This window comes from Leptonotus elevatus, chromosome 10 (assembly GCF_054856555.1).
Source record: "Leptonotus elevatus isolate MCC_2025b chromosome 10, RoL_Lele_1.0, whole genome shotgun sequence".
NCBI classification, from domain to species: domain Eukaryota; kingdom Metazoa; phylum Chordata; class Actinopteri; order Syngnathiformes; family Syngnathidae; genus Leptonotus; species Leptonotus elevatus.
In genome coordinates this window covers 14,730,975-14,753,601 of record NC_141248.1, presented here as the reverse complement: position 1 = coordinate 14,753,601, position 22,627 = coordinate 14,730,975, and the positions used below count along the sequence as shown (strand labels likewise).

The 22,627-nt window shown below is 41.1% G+C and overlaps 1 protein-coding gene across 4 annotated transcripts in view; it reads left to right on the top strand.

Moving 5' to 3' along the window:
• celsr2 (cadherin, EGF LAG seven-pass G-type receptor 2) overlaps positions 1-21,684 on the top strand; it is a 63,004-nt gene extending 41,320 nt beyond the window's left edge. Inside the window, exons 6-35 of one of the 4 annotated variants that reach the window (XR_015096307.1) lie at positions 5,320-5,477; positions 5,817-5,980; positions 6,225-6,350; positions 7,531-7,697; positions 8,039-8,218; positions 8,300-8,413; positions 9,298-9,454; positions 9,540-9,681; positions 9,762-9,882; positions 9,998-10,181; positions 10,279-10,380; positions 10,521-10,615; positions 11,485-11,694; positions 11,902-12,085; positions 13,241-13,559; positions 13,638-13,805; positions 13,894-14,017; positions 15,241-15,441; positions 15,535-15,709; positions 15,926-16,038; positions 16,115-16,194; positions 16,271-16,397; positions 16,491-16,601; positions 16,888-17,018; positions 17,098-17,186; positions 17,352-17,516; positions 17,593-17,748; positions 19,369-19,576; positions 19,756-19,858; positions 19,959-21,684. Coding sequence is in view for 3 of the 4 variants with exons in the window: in XM_086087353.1 (XP_085943479.1) it covers positions 5,320-5,477; positions 5,817-5,980; positions 6,225-6,350; positions 7,531-7,697; positions 8,039-8,218; positions 8,300-8,413; positions 9,298-9,454; positions 9,540-9,681; positions 9,762-9,882; positions 9,998-10,181; positions 10,279-10,380; positions 10,521-10,615; positions 11,485-11,694; positions 11,902-12,085; positions 13,241-13,559; positions 13,638-13,805; positions 13,894-14,017; positions 15,241-15,441; positions 15,535-15,709; positions 15,926-16,038; positions 16,115-16,194; positions 16,271-16,397; positions 16,491-16,601; positions 16,888-17,018; positions 17,098-17,186; positions 17,352-17,516; positions 17,593-17,748; positions 19,369-19,576; positions 19,756-19,783 (4,299 nt within the window). In the remaining variant the exon portion in view is untranslated. Of the gene's footprint in view, positions 1-5,319; positions 5,478-5,816; positions 5,981-6,224; positions 6,351-7,530; positions 7,698-8,038; positions 8,219-8,299; positions 8,414-9,297; positions 9,455-9,539; positions 9,682-9,761; positions 9,883-9,997; positions 10,182-10,278; positions 10,381-10,520; positions 10,616-11,484; positions 11,695-11,901; positions 12,086-13,240; positions 13,560-13,637; positions 13,806-13,893; positions 14,018-15,240; positions 15,442-15,534; positions 15,710-15,925; positions 16,039-16,114; positions 16,195-16,270; positions 16,398-16,490; positions 16,602-16,887; positions 17,019-17,097; positions 17,187-17,351; positions 17,517-17,592; positions 17,749-19,368; positions 19,577-19,755 lie in introns of all 4 variants that reach the window. The other 3 variants (XM_086087355.1, XM_086087354.1, XM_086087353.1) reach the window with 3 other exon arrangements.
• The last annotated feature ends 943 nt before the right edge of the window (positions 21,685-22,627 follow it).

The window sequence follows — 22,627 nt, the reverse complement described above, 5'->3', positions numbered from 1 at the left end:
CAAGTGCAGAGGGAGTGAAGAAGCAGACAGTACAGTGACTTTGTTGGTCGGTCTCATCAGTGTCACTTAACAATGGCTGCTGACAAACTGATCATCTGGAAAGCTGCCAAAGGGTTGAAGTGTTTATTCGTGGGGGTGGTTGACATTATTTTTGCAGATCTGCACAGATTGGATTGAAGATGTTGTGACTAACACATTTCTCCATACCAACAAGTCCACATCTCAATCAGTGAGGAATGTGCGGACCTGTTGTCTGTCTGCGCTTTCCCAGACGGAATGTCACATTTTTGTCCATTGAGGAAGCCACTTTGCATTATAAAGATGCCCCCCACCCACCACCACAGCGACACACATACACCCCTGCAGTTCACATTTTCCATTCAATGTCTATGATAGCATGGCTGTGCCCACAAAAGTGTGATGAAGGGGGTGGGAAAACTTGTCCTTTGGCCAACAACCCATTATGGACTCTTTAGTCAACTTGTTACAAAAGCTGAAAATTGTTACGCCATAAAAACATTCCAATGTCTTTATATAACCATCTGTGGTAAGAGTCTATGATGCTATATGGCCAAAAGTTTTTTGACATCCCACCATTAAACATAGTTGTTGAAGAAAAATATCGTTAGCATAGTTAACGTAGTTGACTAAGTCATTTTTGAAAACAAGGGGGAAAAAACATTTTTAGCAAGCATTTTGGTATGTTTCTTTTTATTGATTTAATAACAGTAAGTTAAAAATGACTGAAACAAGCAATTATGTTATTAGGCTAACTAACTACAATATATGGAGCCGGTCCACCATTTTACACCTGTAAAAGTTTCCACTTTTCTTGGAAGCTTTTCTACAAGGTGTTGGAGTGTGTTTATTCCAAAAGTGTTTTCTTCCACACAAATCTCAGTGTTACTTGATACTATTTCCCAACCTTTGTTGAGCCAAAGCTAATTTTTTAATGAAATGAAAATGTCACAATAAACAAAAGAACAAGGTTGCCGCCACCTTGTGCTTCATATGTTTGTACACAATGCCATACAATTACAGGGAAGTGGGGGGAAAAACTGTGGGAAAAAAACTATAAATGTGCTATATTGATAGCACACATGTTGGCATTGGCACAAAATTATCCTTAAGAAAATCTGTTGAGAAATGAGGAAGTTATGACTTATTTTTAACAACCATGCATTGGCTTTGATGGGAAAGTCGCCCCTACCAACATGGCCGCCATGTAGGCGTGGCTGATACAGCATGCTGGCATATATAGTGTTCATATAACGTTATGGTTATGACACTTTGCTATTTGTTAGCCCGTCTATAATTTTTCCCTTTTGGATGATCTATTATTATTCATATTTATATTTTTTATATTTATATAATTATTAATTATATATTGTATATATATTTGCTGTGTATTTGCTGTGTCTTGCCTGCTTAACTCTCAACACACACTCAAGTAGCAAAGCACACTTCTCTTAACTGTTCCTACAAAGTTGGAATAAATTCTCAAAATTTCTTATGAAGAAGAAAAATGAAGATGAATTCCTTGACTTTTGGACACCACTAGCACACCTTCAACTCTGACTGAGCCTCCCTCGCCTTGCGACTGTCCGAGGTATAAACGTGGCTCCTCCCACTGGAGGTATCCCACGGTGGCCCTCTTTGACCCATCCCTATCAGCAGGGGGTGGGGCCGTGAGGCGGGGAGGGGTGCGTTTGAGATTGAAATGTGGCTTTCATGGTTAGCGGGGGCTGTGGAGAATGGCAATGACCGCAGCCTTTGTGCGTGGCCCTGCTTCCTTTGGGACCGCGGGCAGTGAATGATGCGGCCCCGGGGAAGGTTCCTCACTCTGTGTTGCAGGAGACCAGCGGAAGAAAAGCGGCGAGAAGTATTGACTCGGGCTTTGAACGGCGACGCCGCGCTTCAGGGCCCAACTCGCTTGTTGCTATGGTTTTTCCAGTCAATCTTAGATCCGCATATGTGCGTGTGACTTCTCTCATGCTCCTTGTGCTCACCTCCTGTCCTCCTTTTGTAGCAAGAAACTCATATTCCCATAATCCTCCTGTCATGGACAGGTCAGAGTCGCACTTGAGCAAATATGTACATTCCAATCAGTGCTGACAGGACGGGCCTTTGTGTGGCCGAATGTCATCCTGACAGTCAGTCATTATTGGCGAGTCAACAGCCGTGACTGATGACAGCAGAGGTCAGCGAAGGAGCGTCCAATCTGGAGCGCTGCCTGTTCCGGACCTTTCACAAGAGGGGAAGGTGGTGGGGGGAAACACCGTAGAGAAAAAAAAGAGCATGTCGGATGATTTCACCGTTGGCCGATTCAAACGACGTGTTTGCCTTTTTCATCATCGACACATTTGTAACACACTGGCCTGTGCTGCTGAAAAATAAAGAACCAGTTGACTTAACAAGCTCAGGATGAATGGATGTGACTTGAAAGGGCTAAATGTATGAAGACATTTTGGAAGTGAAACACTCACTCTAGCCACTAGCACAATCCAGTGGCATCCATTACAAGGTATAGCAATCTTAAACCAGCTCATGGGAATTATTTTACATTTTAAAGGGGAAGTCAAGGTTGACTTCATTAAACAATCAAGCAATAAAGCATAGTTTCTAATCTGTATTTAAAAACGATTTGCACTTGCGGCTGACTTCACTTCTGTTGGCAGCTTCGTTTAATGGTGTGCAGCATAACAGCTAAAAGCTGATTCACCATGTTTGTTTTGAACTCTGGGCTCCACTAATTGACCTAATTGACTAATTAGCCATATGTCTTTATTGTTAGCATAATTTTCCTTGGTTGTTTTGAAATAAATCTTCCAATGTGTTTTTTTTTTCTCTATGCCTGCGTAGATGTTTTTAGTCATCAGGTCATGCTAATCTGCAATGGTCGAATTGAACCAACTGAACTGTTCTTATTTGTTGTATTTTATTTTTTTGAAAATGTTTAAAAATTATAACAATTATGCTATTAGGCAAATGATATGTGTAGTCGTTCGGGAATTTAGGTTCCACTGTACAAAAAGAGAGGGGGAAAAAAAGAAGAAGTTTGCTGTCAAAATTACTCGGCTAAAGATGAGATGCAAGCAAATTGGAAGATGACAGCTGGCATCCTAGAAAAGCCGTTGAGTGATGTAAAGTTGATCTATTTTGGTTCCAGTAAGACAATCAAAACATGACAAATTGTGTCCGTTCACAAGCTGTCAGCACCGAACAACTTCCAAGCGTTTGCGTGTCTCACCTCTACATATGAGATGGGCTAAATCCTGCTAAATCCCGTCTGACCAGCTGACAGCGCAGCGCCGTGTCCTCTCCTGCGGACCGAAGGGTCGGTCAGCTGCGCGGCGGGGGGGCCGGGAGGGGCTTGTAGGTTCGTAAGGGAGCTTGGTCATTTCCTCGCCTTCGGTTTGCAGCAGCAGCTTGAACCTGTGCTTAGGGTTAATATGAGCTTGACGTGACCTCAGAGAAACTGGCCACGTTGAAAAGAGGTTGTGACCTTTATTGATAGAATCATCATTCTCAGCCCCCGCGAACCACACCCCCTCCCGCTTCCTGCTTTTGTTGCCCACAAAGCCCCCCTCCCCACAATTGGCTCCTCAGACAATGAAGACGAGCCTTTGTTGACAGGGATGATGTCCTGCCGAGAGGCGGCCATTTGCGCGCGTGTGCGTTATCTCGCCATACGCTGCCGTTAGCTGTTGCATTGTGTGAATTATCGAAATGCACAACAGAATTTGTAATAAGCAGATTTGGGGCGCTGAACGGGAGGCCGAAACAGGCTCAAGGCAAAAGATCATTTGGCTGATCTTTCCCAGTTTCAAAGCGGCACCGTTTAATCTGGCTCATAAAGCTGCGTGCAGCTTTGCACTGGCTGCGGTCACTGCCGATTTGCCCAATAATCCTTTCCTCAATGCGGCAGAACAATACAATATTTTCTTAACAACACTGCTATTTATGATTGCTTCGTAACCCAAAATATTGCCTTAAAATAGCCGTGTGATTCGACTTGAGCTTCCGCTGATACTTTAATCTGTCAATCTGAACAAGCTATTTTCCACTCGGTTGAACGGACAAAACATTTTGCATGAACAAAGAACAAATCAGCACATACATTATAAAGTACTTGAAGTGAAATGCTGTACACAATTGTTAGTGTGGAAAAAGCCTCTATTAAGTAAAGTCTGTCTGAATTTAAAAATCGGATTATTATTTTAGGTTGACTTGTCCTGCTGATTACTGTTTCTATTATTTGGCACTATCATGAAGCTGAAAAAGTAAACAAAATATTTGAAATACATCTCAGAGTACAGTGGTGCCTCGAGATACAGTATGAGTAGAATTTGTTCCGTGACCACGCTTTGTATCTCAAATCATCTTTCCCCATTGAAATTAATAGAAATGTCTTTAATCCATTCTAGCTTCCCTAAAAAAAAATTAAAAAAAGAGTGTTTTCAACACTCTATAATTGACTTTATAAAAACATATAGTAACTAGGGGTGTCAAAATTAGTGTGTTAATTTTGAGTAATTTAAAGTTCCTTTAATGCCACAATTTTTTTTTTACACGTGATTAATGACTTAATTGGAAAGCCTCACACCACTCGGGGAATTCCAGTTGCAACTCAGCAGACACGTCAAAATTTTGCAGTAATAAATGTAATAATGCATATATTTGTGGAGACTAGGGGTCAAGTTGTATTTTACAATTTTAAAAATGTGCAGAATTTATTTCATAGTAGATAGCTCTTAATATGAAAAGAAAAATGCACTCCGCAGTCACGTCTTATCAATGTAATTATGCCATCTAGTGGCAGAAAAATGACCTCAACGCAAATCAATATCATACTCGTTTTTTACAGTACAGTACTTTTTTTTATTCTTTATTTATGTATTTATTTTTTTTACTCAATTTTAGGAATTATTAGGAAGTTACTGTAGCAATGATTAAACTATGCAGCCATATTTCTATTAGTTTAACTTTTTTTCCAATTTTATGTTAACAAGAGTATGAAAACAAATATTTTATTGTACATTTAGAACAGATATAAAATTTGCGATTGTGAGTTAACTATTGAAGTCGTACGATTAAAATTGTTACTCGACTGACACCACTAGTAATAACATAATTGAAAAAAATGTAAACAATTAAACTGGTGTATTATCTTTATAAAGAGATATTTCATTATGGGTTGTCATCAGATTGTTGACGTGTGCCTAATATTTTTGCGATGGAATTTCCTTGTGACGAGGCTCGTCAATCAAATCTTCTCATAAAATATCTTGCGATCGTTTTTGTATGTGCCTGCCACAGCCCATTGTAAACCAGGCCGGCCTGCCGCAGGGTCCGTCCGACCAGAAGGTGGTGGTGGTGACCGTGGACAACTGCGACAACCCTGTGGCGCTGAGGTTCGGCCATGTGATTGGAAACTACACCTGCTCCGCGCAGGGAAGCCAATCAGGGAGCAAAAAGTAAGAATATTTTAGTCAATTCTTCTCCAGCAATCTTATAAATGAAATCTCATCCTCTCATGACTTTGTTGACTTTGTTGATATTTTGGTACATGACTTTGTTTGCGGGCTCATTAAGAATAAACACATGGAATGAAGTTCCACATCTCCGGGGTGTTACTTTTTTCCAGGATGTTTACTATTTTTCTGGTTTTATCTGCAGGCACTAATAACATAGTAACACTGCACACTATTTCTGTTATGAATTTTTTATGTTTCTCCCTTAATGATGTATTTTAAGCAGCAAAAAGCGACGCAAAACCCTGCAATATATTAAATGTTAATATTCTGTGCCATCAGATCGCTGGACCTGACCGGCCCACTGCTCCTCGGAGGCATCCCCAAACTCCCAGAAGACTTTCCTGTCCGCAACCACCAATTTGTGGGCTGCATGAAGAACCTGCGTGTGGACAACCAGCGCGTCGACATGGCCGGCTTCATCGCTAACAACGGCACGCTGCCCGGTACTCGGCGACGCCGTCCGACACTCAAAAGCTCAAATGCCTTTGGTTCTGTTTTGTAGTCAGCGTGTGCGCGAGAGCTGCCAAGTGGGAGAGAGCAAACATTGATTATAATGTGCACAGCAGGGAAGACGAAACAGGAGGAAATGACTGGAATAGTTTACTACCTTCCTCTCTTTGCTGCTGTGATGATATAATGAGGTAGGAACGCATCAAGCATGAAGATGAATCTTTTTTTCTCACTCAGGATGTTCCGCCAAAAGACACTTCTGCAACAACAACCCGTGTCTGAATGGAGGGACCTGTGTCAACCTGTGGGGCTCCTTCAGCTGCGACTGCCCGCTCGGATTCGGGGGAAGAAACTGTGAAAGAGGTGAGGCAGAGAGTGGAAGTATCTGTATCACTTTGAATGTTCACACCTGAGAGGAGGTCTTATTTAGCCGTGACCTCTTATGACCTTGGATGGATGGATATTTGTACATTCTGCCATCGAGTTGAAGAGCATGTAATTGTTCTGACAGTTACGATTGCTGACATTCATAAACAGAGCCAAATCGCTGTCTATGGCCACCTGTTCGTGTGGCTTGCCAGGCTAGTATCACCCAGCCTGGTGGCTTTTCCGGCGACTTTGCAAGATCGTTACAATTGAGAAAGTAGAGACACCTAAACTTATTAATAGTGGGAAAGGTTCTTTCTGATTTTTGGAAATACTAATATGTTTATATGTTTGATAGTTTTAAGCATTGTGACCGGATGTATCAAATATGACACAAATCAAAAGTCATTTGTGGAAGTTAATTTTCAAAAACATTTTTTTTGTTCAAAATGATCCATAAATACTCTATTTACAAATAATCCGAATGTTCTCTCATATTTCATTGTTCAGGCTTTATAGGGTAAATAATAACTTTTGCAAAGAAATGCAACTCAAAGTCAAAAACAGTGCACTGCAACTCATTGTGAACAAATCACATTAACTTAATTTGTGTTTTTGACATTTTAACAGTTGTATGGCCAATTTCCCACAACATCAGTTATGAGTGTCGAGCAGGCTGCTCAAATATAGTTGAACCGCGACTAATTGCACTTTGAGTCCTGCAGACACGCATGATTTATCTTGTTTCCGTTCCCGTGTTCTCCAGTGTCCCGTTTTGTTTCACCTGATACACCATAGCCTCTTTTTTTTTGGGATGTTGATTTATGGTTTACAGCAATGTGAGAGGAGCCAGACAAAAACTCAAAATAGACCATGTGAGTGCACACCTCGCATATTGTGTTTTCTGTGTTTCAAACAAGGGGAAAGATGATTGTTTGTGATAACAGATGAGAGGAATTGCCGTGCACTGCAGCAGACATAACAAGCAGGAAGATGAGGTGCATTGTCACAATCATCACGTTACCAACAATAATTTGAATTTTGAGTTTGTTGTTTTTTCTCTTCGTAAGGATGCAGATGATTAAAAGTGCTGATGGGGGAAGGTTACCTCAACGTTCCATCTGGGTAATTTCAATTTCACTTAATAAACATCGACAAACAAATTTGTTCTCCACAGTAATGGCCAACCCGCAGCGTTTCCTGGGCAACAGCCTGTTGCAGTGGAACAACCTGGCGACGGCGACCTCCGTCCCCTGGCATGTGGAGCTGATGCTGCGCACTCGTCAGCCGGGCGCCATCCTGCTGCACATCTCCTCCGGCATGCGACACAACCTCACCCTGCAGGTGAGATCACTGTTGGCTTTTAAACGCAGAGACTTAAAACATGCACTAAAACGTTCTTCTTTGCCACTCGTTGCATCACATGCTGTTTTTTTTTGCTCACATGTTGTAATACACAGACATGTCAAGTTTAATCCTTAGGGTACTAACATTTAATTTGGATATTTTAATTAGGAGGGAAATAAACAGTAACACGCACACTTTTCAAACATGTCTTTCTGTTCTACAAATCTGAATGTTTTTGTGCTTTTGCTTACTATTCTGCTGCTCTGTGCTTTTCTGTTATTGATTCACTTCCCTCCCTGCTGCCTGTGTCCTTTTCTTCACCTTTCTCCCTTTTGCAGCTGCGTGGTGGGAGTGTGCTGATGGGTCTGCACAGGGGGGAGGACTCCACGCTGTCCCGCGTGGAGGAGGTGCTGGTGAACGACGGCGACTGGCATCATTTGCAGCTGGATATCAGCAGTTTGGGCGGGCCGGCCGGCCACCATAAAGCTGTTTTATCAGTCGATCACGGACTCTACCTGGTGGGAAAACATGGCAATATTTATTCATGGAAATCTTGTTGTTTAGCAGTGCCGGGCTGAATGTGTGTCTGTGTGTTTCAGGCCAGTATGCAGGTTGATGGGGAGTTGCAGGAGTCCAAGCTGAAGGCTGTGAGTGTTGGAGGTTTAGCAATGCCTGATGGGAAAATTCAGCACGGCTTCCGAGGCTGCATACAAGTGAGACCCTGAGAATGTATTGTAGAGCTGGGAAAAAAACAGCAGACAAAGTCGGATAAGTCGAATTTAAAAATAGGTCGACTTAAATTTTCTGCTTTGAAGCTTTGCCGGAACCATGTTTGCACCGTCCAAATAGTGGCCGAATGGCGGATGTTATTGGTCTGCTTAAAAACGCTCACTGACTTAGTACTTCGTGTTTTATTATTATTATTGTTATTAAAGACAATACAGCACATTGAGCTTCCCCAAAACACATGAAAGTAAGTTCTGAACGTCCTAAAAAGCACCTGGGCTGTAATTATTCCAAAATATAACCTGCCACTCGGTTTTAGGTGTACTTAACCAGTAGAGGGCAGTCATGCACTAAACGTGCCCAGAAGAAGACAAGAACAGGAAGTTATTGACCTCATCTAGCTAACAGCTAGCTCTAAGTAATTTGAAGCATCCTTGTTTACTCGTGGAATAGTGTCGAAGCATAGTCTGTAAATGACTTTTAAGACCCTATTACATGTCTAATGTGGATATATTGATGTATGTGTGAACTAAATAGTAATGTTTTGATTACCTGAAGTGGTAATCGCTAGTGCGCTAATGCTATTCATGATTGCTAACCGTTCAGCATAGGCTATTTTTATTGGTGTTTAATAATGCATATGTATAGAATCTAATAAATGATGAGTACTTATATCCACTGAATTTAATTTACGTCCAACCTAAATGGATTCATAAAAAATAAAGGGGGGGGGGGGCATTATTCAATTGAATAAGCAATAGGGTAATCAATTTTAAAGAGATTTGATAGTGACAGCACTAATGCATTGGCACACACTCCTGTATAAAACATTAAAACATCACCAATTCATTCATGACCAATCTCTTTGCAGGGTCTGCGGGTTGGTGGCGCACTGAGTCTGAGTCAGGCCAGGAAGGTGAACGTGGAGCCGGGCTGCAACGTGCCCGACCCCTGCGGCTCCAGCCCCTGTCCCTCCAACAGCTACTGCAGCGATGACTGGGACAGCTACTCGTGCACATGTCGCGCTGGTCAGCATCACTTCCCAAAATATTTTTGAAATGACTTATTTGTCACATGTTCCGCTCTATGTTTGTGTCATTTTCTTGTTTGCAGGTTACTACGGCACCAACTGCACAGACGCGTGCACGCTCAACTTGTGCGAGCACGAGTCCGCGTGCACCAGGAAGACCAGCTCCTCTCGCGGTTACACATGTGACTGTCCACACAACTACTTTGGCCATTACTGCGAGAAAAAGTACATTAACGCCACATTAACATTCGGTTGTGCATATGCTGGGATTTGTAAAGTATGTGACTGTGCTTGTTTCCATGCAGGACTGACCTGCCCTGTCCACGAGGTTGGTGGGGTCACAAAACCTGCGGCCCATGTAACTGTCTTACTGAGCACGGGTTTGATTCAGACTGTAACAAGACCAGTGGAGAGTGTCGCTGTAAGGTGAGAGTGTCATTGGTTGGGGAAGGTTAAGCAAATTTTTTCAAATAGAGGGTGTTTCAAAAATTATGATGTTAATATAAACAACAGTTGTAATCAGAATTTGTGCCCTTTGCAGGACAATCACTACCGTCCCGAAGGCAGCGACACATGCCTGCTGTGTGACTGCTACCCGGTGGGCTCTTTTTCCAGAACATGCGAGCGCGAGAGCGGTCAGTGCCAGTGTAAAGCAGGCGTGATCGGACGCCAGTGCGATCGCTGCGACAACCCCTTTGCCGAGGTGTCTCCTAACGGCTGCGAAGGTAACAGCCTGTCATATTTAGGTTCATCTCCATTTCCGATGTTCTGCGCGCTAAATATTTTTCCATTTTCCCCCTCGCTCTACTCCATTCGTGCCAGTCATCTATGACAGCTGCCCTCAGGCCATCCAGGCTGGAATCTGGTGGCCCAGGACCAAGTTTGGACTCCCTGCAGCAGTTCCCTGCCCCAAGGGGACCCTGGGTAGGACGTCTTTTCAGCTGACGTTCCGATTAGCATAAAATAATGGCTATGCATGGAGGTCGCCTGGAGCCTTTTTTAAGCTGCAGTCTATTTCCCACCTCGTGTAATAACATCTCACGCCTCCTCCTTTTCCTTCCCAGGCACGGCCATTCGCCACTGTGACGAGCACAAGGGCTGGTTGCCTCCTAATCTCTTCAACTGCACGTCGGTCACCTTCAGCCAACTGAGAACGCTGGTGCGTAGCTTCTCTCTCTCTTTATTCCTTCAAGCAATAAAGGTTCAAATAGTTGCCATTTTGAACTGCAGGAAACACAATATTACGGGCCATGCATCATCCATCCATCCGTGTCACATATTACCCTTTTCAAAGGGATTCTTCTTTTATTAGATTCTTTAGATTATGATACCCAGAGTATTAGACATCTTTTTCTACTTGTGAGATTATTATCATTCTGCACTTTAGCTCAGTAAACGACTTAACTATACAGCAGGGATTGGCGGCCCTCGGGCACACTCTGGTCCCTTGAGTAATTGAAAAAATATGTAAATAAAATTTTAAAAAAATTATTTATAAAAAAAAAATTACAAACCCCCCAAAATTTTTTAAAAATCGCTGATAAATATTCAAAATATATTTTCCATGAAAAATTGGGATAAATACCTCGGGGGGGGGGGGGGGGGGGATAATGGGAAAAAACAAAATGTTAAAAAATATTTGAATTATTATTTTTTTGCCTTCCTTAAATGGTCATTTTTATACAAATTCGATTACATTTAAAAAATTAAGTCCCTCATTTTTTTTTAACTTAGGGACAAATTCACCAGCCCGCATGAAGTGAAAATCCAAGAAAAATTGGCACCCTTTCAATTGCATAGGGAAAATAAAAATATATTTTTTAACCCAAAATATTCTTGAATAAGCATCGAAGACAGCCAATAACCTTTTGGTGCCACACAAATTATTTTTTTAAATAAATAAATACATTAAAAAAAACGTTTTTATATTTTTATACTATTGAAAATCACTCAATAGGTAAATCTGCGCATTATCTCATATAATCTTGTTCATATGTGGTCAAACACTTTCCGAATGTCTTCTTCCAGTCTGAAAGGTTTTCCCATAATGCATCACTGCTGGACTCGGGCCACGTCCAACAGACAGCGGCCATGTTGGCCAACGCCACTTTGCACACAGAGAAGTACTACGGCAGCGACGTGAAAGTGGCCTACGGACTCACTCAGAGGCTGCTGCAGCATGAGAGCAAGCAGCAGGGATTCAACCTCACAGCCACGCAGGATGTCCACTTTACCGAGGTAACTTAACAAAAAACCCGCTACTACCACCAGCCACTTCATCCTTTTCAACTAAACCTTTTTTTGGGGGGGGGAAATGAATAATAATATTTTTTTAAAGAATAAAGAAAATGATGATAATTTTTTTAAAAATCGATAAAACCTTTGGAATGAGCTGGATGATGTGACCAGTGAGGGTGCCTGATCTCCTTTGGCTCTCATCCGCAGAACCTGGTCCGCGTGGGCAGTGCCATCCTGTCTCCAGACACACGTCCACACTGGGAGCTGATCCAGCACACGGAGGGCGGCACGGCGGCACTGCTTCGCCGCTTCGAGGAATACGCCAACACTCTGGCGCAGAACATGAGGAAGACGTACCTCAGTCCCTTTACCATCGTCACACCACATATCGGTGAGACTCTATAATAGGGCTGAACGATTTGAATTTAATTAATTGTATAACTCTACTCTGTACATTCCATCAATTCAGTTGAATGTAAATGATTTCTTATCAAATCCCGTATTTCACACATTGCAACAAACTAGCATCTAGCTGTTAGTTAAGCCAAAAAGACTTTGCTATTGTTGTTGTTTGGGTGCTAGCTTGAGCCCTAGCGCCCTCTATTGGCCACTACCACTCATTCTTTGCAGGGTCATTGTTAATTAGGGATGGGAATCGAAAAACCGGTTCATGTTGAGAAAAGCGAGCAAGCGGTCTCTCATATCAACACTCCAGGTACTGGTAGTAACTATATTAGCGCCAGTTTGCCTTTATGTGAAACGTGCCGTTAGTAACTGTTGATGTTAAAGCCTGTTTCTCACTAAACGGTGCCGGTGTTGCACACAGGCTTGCGAAGGTAAACTCAGCGGCCAGCGAGTGTTTTTTTTTTTTATCAGGGTTCATTCAAGGTTGCAAAGACGTACAGAACGAACCATGACTTAAAAGCAACACTCGCTACTTCCAAACATTCTGACTTTGCTCATAGGCAACTCACGGGAGTCACACACCAGTCTACTGGCTGCGTCCGTTTTGACCGAGGCAAGGAGGAGTTTTTGAGTGCTCAGTTCATGAGTGTTGAAATATTACTGCAGTTGGACATTATTTTCACAAAACAATCTAGGTTGTTTTTTGTAAATTTTTACAGAAGATGATTTTTAAAAAATGTAGTTATGTTTATTTTCAAATCGTTTTTCTTTTTTTGTCTGGGGACCCCATTGAAGAGTGCTTGAATGTGGACCACTTAAAACCTCACTGTTGCGTTCGTAAGGCCACATTTATTTTGAACATGTCTCTTGTTTACAAATACAACTAAGACGTAAAAAAGTGGATGCTGCTAATCTATGTTTATTCACCTTTAAAAAAAATTGATAAGGGAATCAATAAAGAATCGAATCGTTAAGCAGAATCGTAAACGGAATCAAAATCTTAAAAATCTTATCAATTTCCCATGCCTATTAATAGAAACATGAAAATGATTTTTTTTAATTAATACAAATATTTCTAAGTCATTTGAATTGTAAATAATGGTAATAGTAATGATGCACCTTTTTAATTTATCCTGTGCAGTCATCTCAGTGGACCGTCTGAAAAAGATGAATTTTGCCGGGGCCAAACTCCCCCGGTACCAGTCCCTTAGGGGCCCCCGCCCTGCCGATCTGGAGACCACCGTCACCCTCCCCGACTCGGTCTTCCAGCTGCCCGTGGACACCAAGGGCCACAGAAACCTGGACGCTTTCCCGGAATCGTCGCTGAGGAACCGCTCCGCCACCAGGAAGCGACGCCATCCTGACGACAACCAACCGGACGCCGTCGCCAGCGTGATCATCTTCCACAGTCTGGCGTCTCTGCTACCTGAGAGCTACGACCCTGATAAGAGAAGTCTCCGGTAAGAATAATTTGCATGTGCGCCCACATAAAGAAATAAAATCTGTTGGTGTGAATGTGAGTGTGTATTTTTTTCCAGTCTGCCAAAGCGTCCCGTAATCAACACCCCCGTGGTAAGCATCACCGTGCACGACAACGACGAGCTGCTGCAACACCCGCTGGACAAACCCATCACCGTGCAGTTCCGCCTGGTCACCACCGAGGAGCGCTCCAAACCCATCTGCGTCTTCTGGAACCACACGATACTGTTGAGTGCACACACATAATGAAATAAAACGAAAACGAGGGCGTGTTGTTGTTTGGTTGTCATGTTCGATGGTGGCGTTTTATTCCAGAGCTGGAACGGGCGGCTGGTCGGCGAAGGGATGTGAGGTGGTCTTTCGAAACAGCACTCACATAAGCTGTCAGTGTTATCACATGACAAGCTTCGCGGTGCTCATGGACATCTCCAGGAGAGAGGTAAGACATGAGCTAATGAAGTGAGCTACATTAGCTTTCTGTTAGCTGTAGAGTTCAGTTCAACTTGCCACTGCACTTTTTGACTTCATAAACAAAACACAGTCAATAAAGTACAGCAATTATTATTTTTATTTTTTATTTTTTAAAAGCCATCTAGTAGAAGTAGCAACATGGAATTACAGAACTCCGCATACTATTTTTACAGTCATGTCACATGTTTTTATGACCACTTGCTGCTAGCTTGACATAACTGTGAATTACATTGCAACATAATTAGCTACTTCCAAAATTTACCATCTGTCAAGGGATCTTTTCCATAAAAAGGTCACGCAAAACAACTAACTTTTATGTGTGAAAGTGGTGGAAATTTTTTACGACTCATGGAACTCATATTTTGTAGAATTTTTACATTTCCTATTATATTAATAATGATCTTATAAACATACTTATCTTGTCTGCCTTTAGATTCGAAGACTTGTGTTAAATATGCAAATTCCTGGGCTATATATTCATGAGAGTAGTTATTGTTTGAATGGTCTTTGAGTAGGACCCGTTAACAGGATATGGGACATCAAATTAAAAACTCTATTAGCCTAGAATCAAATCTAGGGATGTTCGATATACTATACCATTTTTTTTTTCAGATCGATACCAGTAGAGTATTCAACTCTTGAGTAGTCACTGATACCAAGTACCGATACACTACGACTTTTGATACAAAAACTTTAATAATCGCAGATAATTTTAAAGAAAAGACTATATATATTCCAATATTGCAATTTTCCTGAAAATTGCATGAAATTAATTCTAATTTTTAGTTCCTGATTGTAAAACGGCCACAAGAGGGCAGCTGATCCTGGTACAGATACCTTGAAATAAGGCTAGCAATCGGCCCAATGCCGATATCTGGTATTGATACTAGCCCATCCCTACTTAAATTGGTTCCCTGTTATATAATTTTACCATCTACAAGCAAATAAATTACCATAATTAACAAATACTTGTAACACAGAGAATATAATTATAATGAGGCATCCTGTCATCTTGTTTCACTTTTACCTCCAAAAGTCATCGTCTTTCAGTTGTTGTTTTTTTGGGGGGGGGGGAGCCTAGTTAGAGAAAGTGCAACAGCCTACAGTCATACATTAAACTATTTTGCTAAAAATCTACTTGCAACAGTTGAAAAGCTGACCAAGGCTAAAAATTACTTTTGTTTTCAACAGAACGGTGAGATCCTGCCTTTCAAAATCCTATCGTGGAGCAGCGTTGGCGTCACCCTGGGCTTCCTCTTCCTCACCGCCGTCTTCCTCCTGTGCCTGAGAGCCATGCAGTGCAACAAGACCAGCATCGTCAACAACGGCGCCACCGCCCTCTTCCTCTCCCAGCTGGTCTTCATCCTGGGGATCAACCAGGCTGACAACCCAGTGAGCACCCTGAGTTATTTATTTTTATTTTTTTTTATCCTTCGTCTGTAAAATCTTCAGATGGATTTTAAAAATCGATTTCTTCTGATGCAGTTCTTGTGCACGGTCATCGCCATCCTGCTGCACTTCTTCTACCTGTGCACGTTCTCGTGGCTTTTCCTGGAGGGTCTGCATGTGTACCGAATGATCAGTGAAGTTCGAGACATCAACTATGGGCCCATGAGGTTCTACTATCTGATTGGCTGGGGAGTGCCTGCCTTCATCACAGGTCCAAATTGTAATATTATCAGAAAAATATTTTTTTTTTTTTTTTTAGTGTTGTTTTTATAATTATTATTATTTATTAATATTAGTGTTATTATTATTAGTGTCATTTTTAGTGTTGTAATTATTTATTTATTATTATTATTATTATTATTATTATTATTATTATTATGCACACCAAAAAATGCTGAGTTGTTTTCCTAACCCACTCACCGGGTAGGTTTGGCAGTGGGATTGGACCCCGAAGGTTACGGCAATCCAGACTTCTGCTGGCTGTCCATGTACGACACCCTCATCTGGAGCTTTGCCGGACCCATCGCCATGGCGGTGTCGGTGAGTCATGGTAGATTCTTCTATTCTCCTGTCCGGAACAAGAGGCAGCGATGCAGTTTGCCGTTTGTGTGCGCAGATGAACGTCTTCCTATACATCCTGTCGTCCAGAGCCTCTTGCTCGCTGAGACGCCAAAGCTTGGAGAAGAAGCCCCGTGTGTGAGTTTCAGACCATGTGTACTGACGACTGCACACAAGAGTCACTGCTGATTCTGATGGATTTTGTCTCGCGCAGGTCGGGCCTGAAGACCGCAGGTGGCGTCCTGTTCCTGGTCTCAGTCACGTGCTTCCTGGCTTTGCTCTCTGTCAACAGTGACATGATCATCTTCCATTATTTGTTTGCCGGCTTTAACTGTGTGCAGGTGCGCCCACTGATTATAATGTTACTGTTTATTATTATTATTAGTCGTGGTGGTAGTGTTATGGCCTTAAACATTTCCTTTGCCATCATCTAGGGTCCCTTCATCTTCTTCTTTCGCATCGTGTTCAATAAAGAAGCAAGGAACGCCGTGAAGTACTGCTGTGGACACAAACATCCCGATCACATGATCAAATCCAAATCATTAGTGAGTCCATTAACACTAAATCCTGTGTCAGGAGATAGATAGATAGATAGACAGACAGACTTCTCAAAACCAATCCTAAGTATCATTGTGTTGGTAAGAAAAGTTGAGGGTCAAGCACGGACCCTTGAGGCACACCAAATGTGACGTAATGATTTATCAGAAGTATTTCTAACAGTCCTACTATCTTAACTTCACTTGAATAAGCCAGAACCTAAAAGAGACGATTGACAACAAATTGCGCAACAGGTCCACCGAGCGCTAAAAGCTATCATCTCTGCTCTTCCAGGGCTACAAATGCAACAGCAGCTACACAAATGATAAGTTGTACCATCTTCCCTTCGGGGAGTCCAGCGTATCTTTGAACGGAACCATGCAAAGCGCTAAGAGTCAGCACAGCTACGTGCCTTTCGTCCTCAGGTAAGGGCCCAAAAGCAGGCATGCAGGTGTGGCGTTTGCTGGATGCGAAGCACTTTTACAGATCTTATGTCTTTTTTAGGGATGACGGCCTGAGCACCAGTCAAGCGCACATCGCCCTCAACGACCACACATCGCTTTTCCATGAAACAAACGAGCGTGCAGATGACGGTAAACAAAACATCTCCCCCCCCCCCCCCCTGCATTTATTTTCTCTTTTTTTGTATTAGAATTGGGTTTTTTTAAATACATTTTAAATAATAATAATACATTTTTAATTAATTCAAAAATATGTATTTATTATTATTATTATTTTTTCCCTAAATCTCTTTTCAGACCGTGACAGCGACTCGGACAGCGACCTGTCCCTGGAGGACGACCAGAGCGGCTCCTACGCCTCCACGCACTCCTCTGACAGCGAGGACGAAGAAGGTCCTCTGCCTCATGAGGAATGCTGGGAAAATTTGGCGTCCAATGGCGCCAAAAGGCCTCAAGCACACGGTACAGCTTTTTTGCATCATCAACTGGCCGAAACATTAAGAACACCCGAATACAATATTTTGACATTTGTGTGCAGACAGTAGATTGTACTGGCCTGCAGCAGTGAGTGATGGCGAGTCCACAAATGCTGACAGGCTCAAGATGAATCCCGAGTCATCGGATGAGCGCATGCACGAGGCGGTGACGGTGCTGCTGCCCTCCATGCCCAACCTTCACGCTCATCCCCACAAAGGTAAATGACTGGAACGGTTTTAGGCGGACTGTAATCCCCTGTACAGTTTTATCGCGATTATGCGGGAGATTATTGTACCTGTATGATGTTCACATCTGGTGTACCACAAGGGTCAATGCTTCACCCCTTTTTTTCCCCCAGAATGTATTTTACCTACATCAATGTTTGACCTATTTGCAGATAATGCCAATGTTGCTGTCATTTTTGTTGCTTTGTGATGAGTGATCTAATTCAGTCCGACTTACTTGCTGTTTATTATTTGTCTAGAACAGCAACGAGCGGCTCTGGGGCCACATGTGGCTCTTTAGTCCCTCTCCTGTGGCTCCCTGTGGCTCTCTTAAAACAAATTGTGGAAATATATATATATATATATATATATATATATATATATATATATATATATATATATATATATATATTATTTTTTTTTAACATATATATATATATTTTTTTTAGATACAATGTTCTTTAAATTAATTAGTGATTTAGATTTTTTTTTAAAAGAATAATTAAATGTTCAAAAAAATGACCACATTTTTAAGTTCTTGCAAAAGAGAGACGAAAGGTAGATAAAGACGTTTTCTCAAAATACATAGAAATGCCCAAAAAGGAATAGGAAAAGCAGGAAATTACCATAAAATGTCTTTGAAATTGCCAAAAATTGTCAGAAAGTTGATTTTTCAAAAGGCAGAAAAGAAAACGTTTCAAAAAGTAACCATAAAATGTCCAAAAACAAAAGAAAAATTCCCGAAAATTGCCATAAAATGTCCAGATATATGGCCAAAAATGTCACCAAAAAATGATAGCAAAAAAGGCAGAATTTTTTTGTATTTTTAAAGCCATAAAATGCCCCAAAAAGGAAGAGGCAGAAAATTACTATCAAATGCTAAATTGCCAAAAATGTCAGAAAATTGATAGTAAAAAAAGCTGAAAACTTTAAAAACAAACACAAAAAAAGCCATAAAATGTCCAAAAAGGAAGAAGACATGCAGAAAATGACCACAATATTGCCAAAAATGTCAGAAATTTGACAGAAAGGCAGAAAAGTCTAAAATGTATGAAAAACAAAGTCTGAAAAAAATTACAAAGCCATAAAATGTCCCCAAAAAATGAAGAAGAGTAGCGGAAAATTACCATAAAATGCCCACAAAAATGTCAGAAAATTTATAGTAAAAAGGCAGAATTTTTTTTTAAACAAAAAAAGCAACAAAATGTCCAAAAAAAGAAGAAGAAATGCAAAAAATGTCCATAATATATCCATAATATTGCCAAAAATGTCAGAAATTTGAAAGACAAAAATGTCAGAAATTTGAAAGACAAAAAAGTCTAAAATCTAAGAAAAAATATAATAATTTACGAAGCCATAAAATGTCCAAAAAGGAAGAGGAAATGTAGAAGAAAATGAATGTCTCCGTATTGGATGTTGCTCTCCTATTTTTGTGCATCTCTAATTCGCTCTTGGGCCCGCAGCACATTACTAACACTATTCCCTTCGTCACAATCTTCAGACAGATTTTATTTTATTTATTTGGGTCTTTTGACAACAAAGGTTGCTGCTTTGAAAAAAAATGTTTTGTGAGTGATTTTGAAATACGCCCGGTGCTTATTTTGCACACACAGGCATCTTAAAGAAGAAGCAGCTCTCCCCGATCATCGAGCGGAACGGATTCAACCGCATCCGCAACGAACTGTGCGACGACGGCGCCACGGGCTCGGCGTCGCCTCACGGCTCGTCCTGCGACGAGAGGCCGGCGAAGTCTGAGCGGTTGAACGGCATCGCCGTCAGCATCAAGGCGGGAACGGTGGACGGTGACTCGTCAGGATCGGAGTGAGCATCAGAAGCATCCGCTGGTGGCGCGGTTAAATGTTTGTCTCTGTCTGTTGTCTTCTGCCTCATATGACACATTTGGACACATTCATTACAGCTCGAGTGTCTGACTGTTCTACAATATGTCTCTCATCTCTCTTTCTCTGTCTCCCCTGCCTTTCCAAAAATACCACATCAAGATTTTTATTCTTTAATTTTATCCCCTGAAGCGCTGATCCTCATTCAAATGGGTCAGGATCTTCCGATTGCTTCTTCATTTCACTTACCAACCGCCCGTTTTGTGTACGTGTTTCATCGTTTCATCGTTTCTTTTTTTTTTTTTTCTTTTTTTTTTTTTTGTGTTGCTGCTCTTCCTCCACCATTTTTGTTTTTCTCCCAGCAGCCACTGCAACACGGCCATGTGAGCGCGCCGACCGAGGGGTGCGTCTTTGCGGGTCATAGAGCCTCCTTCCTCATCGCTGGGATTTCCCTTTTGAAAATACTTTTTTTTTTTATGGGATTCTGAAGGATGGAATGTGTGTGCGTGTGTGTGTTGTACAGTACTGAAGACTAGAGTGGGCTAACTCCATTTTTATCATTTTGCAAAGTTCAATGGCTACAATAACATCTAGCGGGTTTATGTGAGTGATTTATTTGGCAATTTTTTGTGGTGCTTTGAGATACAAGTGACCTTGCTTTGACTTGCAAGTGCAAACTTGACATACAAGTATGGTGGCAGTTAAGTCAACAACAGTTTGGCAAATAGTGAACAATTCTTAAAAAAAAAAAAAAGAGCCAAAAGTAAACACTAAACTAGGAGAATTACACACTGTTTACATAAAACAATGACATCGCTTAGCCTATCGTCCGCTAGCTTAATGCTAACGCCATTAATGGGAAAGAATATATAGATTAATTTCCATGTGAAAGATGACTTGAGAGTTTTAGGCATGATGACAAAACAAATTAAACTTGTATCTCAAGGCTGTACTTGATTTTACAGAAATTGTGCAAGATTTTTGTTATTCTAATCTGATCAATATTTCCTGAAAGATAATCAATCACATCCACTAACATGCAGATGCACCGGCCGCCAAGCTTGCTCGCTTTCCGAGTCTCCTGATGTCTGATCCTCACTTTCTTTCGTGAGGCGCAAATCTGGGTTCATGGGCGCGGCCATTTTGGAAATGGGAGTTGACCAAGTTGTGGGAAACTTGTGTCAAAATTGGATTTTGAACTCAGCCTCTTTTTAGACCAGTATTGATCTGGAAGATATCCATCTTCTCTATTTATTTCTGCACTTAACTGTAACATGATTTTAAAAATGGAGTTAGCGCGCTCTAATTCTTCATCATTTTATATGTGTGAGTGCGTGCCAAAGCTCAGGCTCGAGCACACTGACGGAACACATGTCCTCTCCCTTTAAGTAGTTTTGTTTACATACTTGAATTTTTTTTTTTTAAATGCACTTTTTGTTTCATTTGCTGCCCTGACTTTTTTTTATTATTTTTTTTATTTTGTACATTTTTTTATAGTGGACATCTATGGAACAATAAAGTTGTCATGCCTTTGTGTGCGTAGGCGTGCAAACATTCAGGGAACTTTCAACTTGTGTGTGTTCTAAGCAGCACCAACAATCAAGTGATGCTCTTTACTGTATTTCCGGCCCGTGTGAGTGGATTCCACTCCACGATGGTTCTTATCAACAAGGGCACGCATCTGCATGTGTACGTACACCTAAAAATGAAAAAAAAGAACTTTTGATACTATTTTTGTTATTTTGGAAATCCACAAGAGCACATTTTTATGGACTTGAAGCTCTCTTTTTGTTTTTAATCCACGGGGGGGGACCCATTTCCGTCCACGAATTAACAGCTTTGTTTTTCTTAGAGTCGCTGTGGCGCGTTTTGTAAGATAATTCAAATCCATGAATATTGGCGGTGTATTTTGTTTTTACTGTACAGTGTGGCCTGTAAATGAAAGTAAATATGTAAACATGACATGATTGTAGAGATGTCTCTGTTTGAAGCTACTATTTGCCATGTTGACCAACTGTGGACTTTAAATGTAAATGTGTTTTTATTGCAACACCATTAAAATAACTTGCAGATGGTGTTTCTGTGACTCTGCCACTGCATTCTGTGGTTCTTATTTGCGTTTGCATTTTCTGTGTCTTATTGAAAAGGAGACCATGCCTCATTCAAAAGAATGGCCAAAAGATGAGTTGAAAAACATGTTTGTTTTTTAAATAATGAAATGTGACAACATTTCATAAAATCCATCTGTATTGAAACAACCAATAGTAGAAATGTAAAACCAAAGTGAGATAACATGCATTGCTAGCAAGAAATGCATTTGGATTTTTAAAAATAAATAAATACATCAACATTCAAAACCATATTTTTCGTTAAATAGCAGCACTTTTTGCCTTACTGTTAATACTGCTATTTTGATCTGTCGGTAAAATGAGCTATTTAAAAAATAATAATAGATAAATCAATTTAAAACCGCGCTCTCTGTCTCCATCTTGTGGCTGTAATTTGATTTGCAAGAGACAACCTTGTCCAAGAACAAACAAATCAGTCGAGACTTTACGCGTGACTGAATACTGATTTGTTCTTACTTCAGGTCATACTGGCAAATGACACTTAACAAATATGGCAAAAAGATTATTTTTTAAATCATAATTACAACATCCACCTTTAACTGGAGAGAGAGAGAGAGAGAGAGACGTAATTGTCAATCTTGTTTAAAAAAACAAAACAAATGAAAGAGTCAGACGTTCGTGTCTCGAGCTCATTTCTTCGCAGCGTGCTTAGGAGGCCAATGGAAGCGATTGGGTCCACAGCATGATGCGATTAGGCTCATGATACGCTATGAAAGCGTCGTGCATTAGTCAGCATTAGCTGCCCTCCACTTTCAAAGGCTCGCTTTTGTGCCCATCAAAGCATTTCTACAAATGAACACGATGAACCAATATGAGAAACCGATTCGCGTCTTTAACGGCTGACGCGAATGACATTAAGGAAGCAGACGGATGCGGACACGCCGCAACGACTTGAACAGTAAATA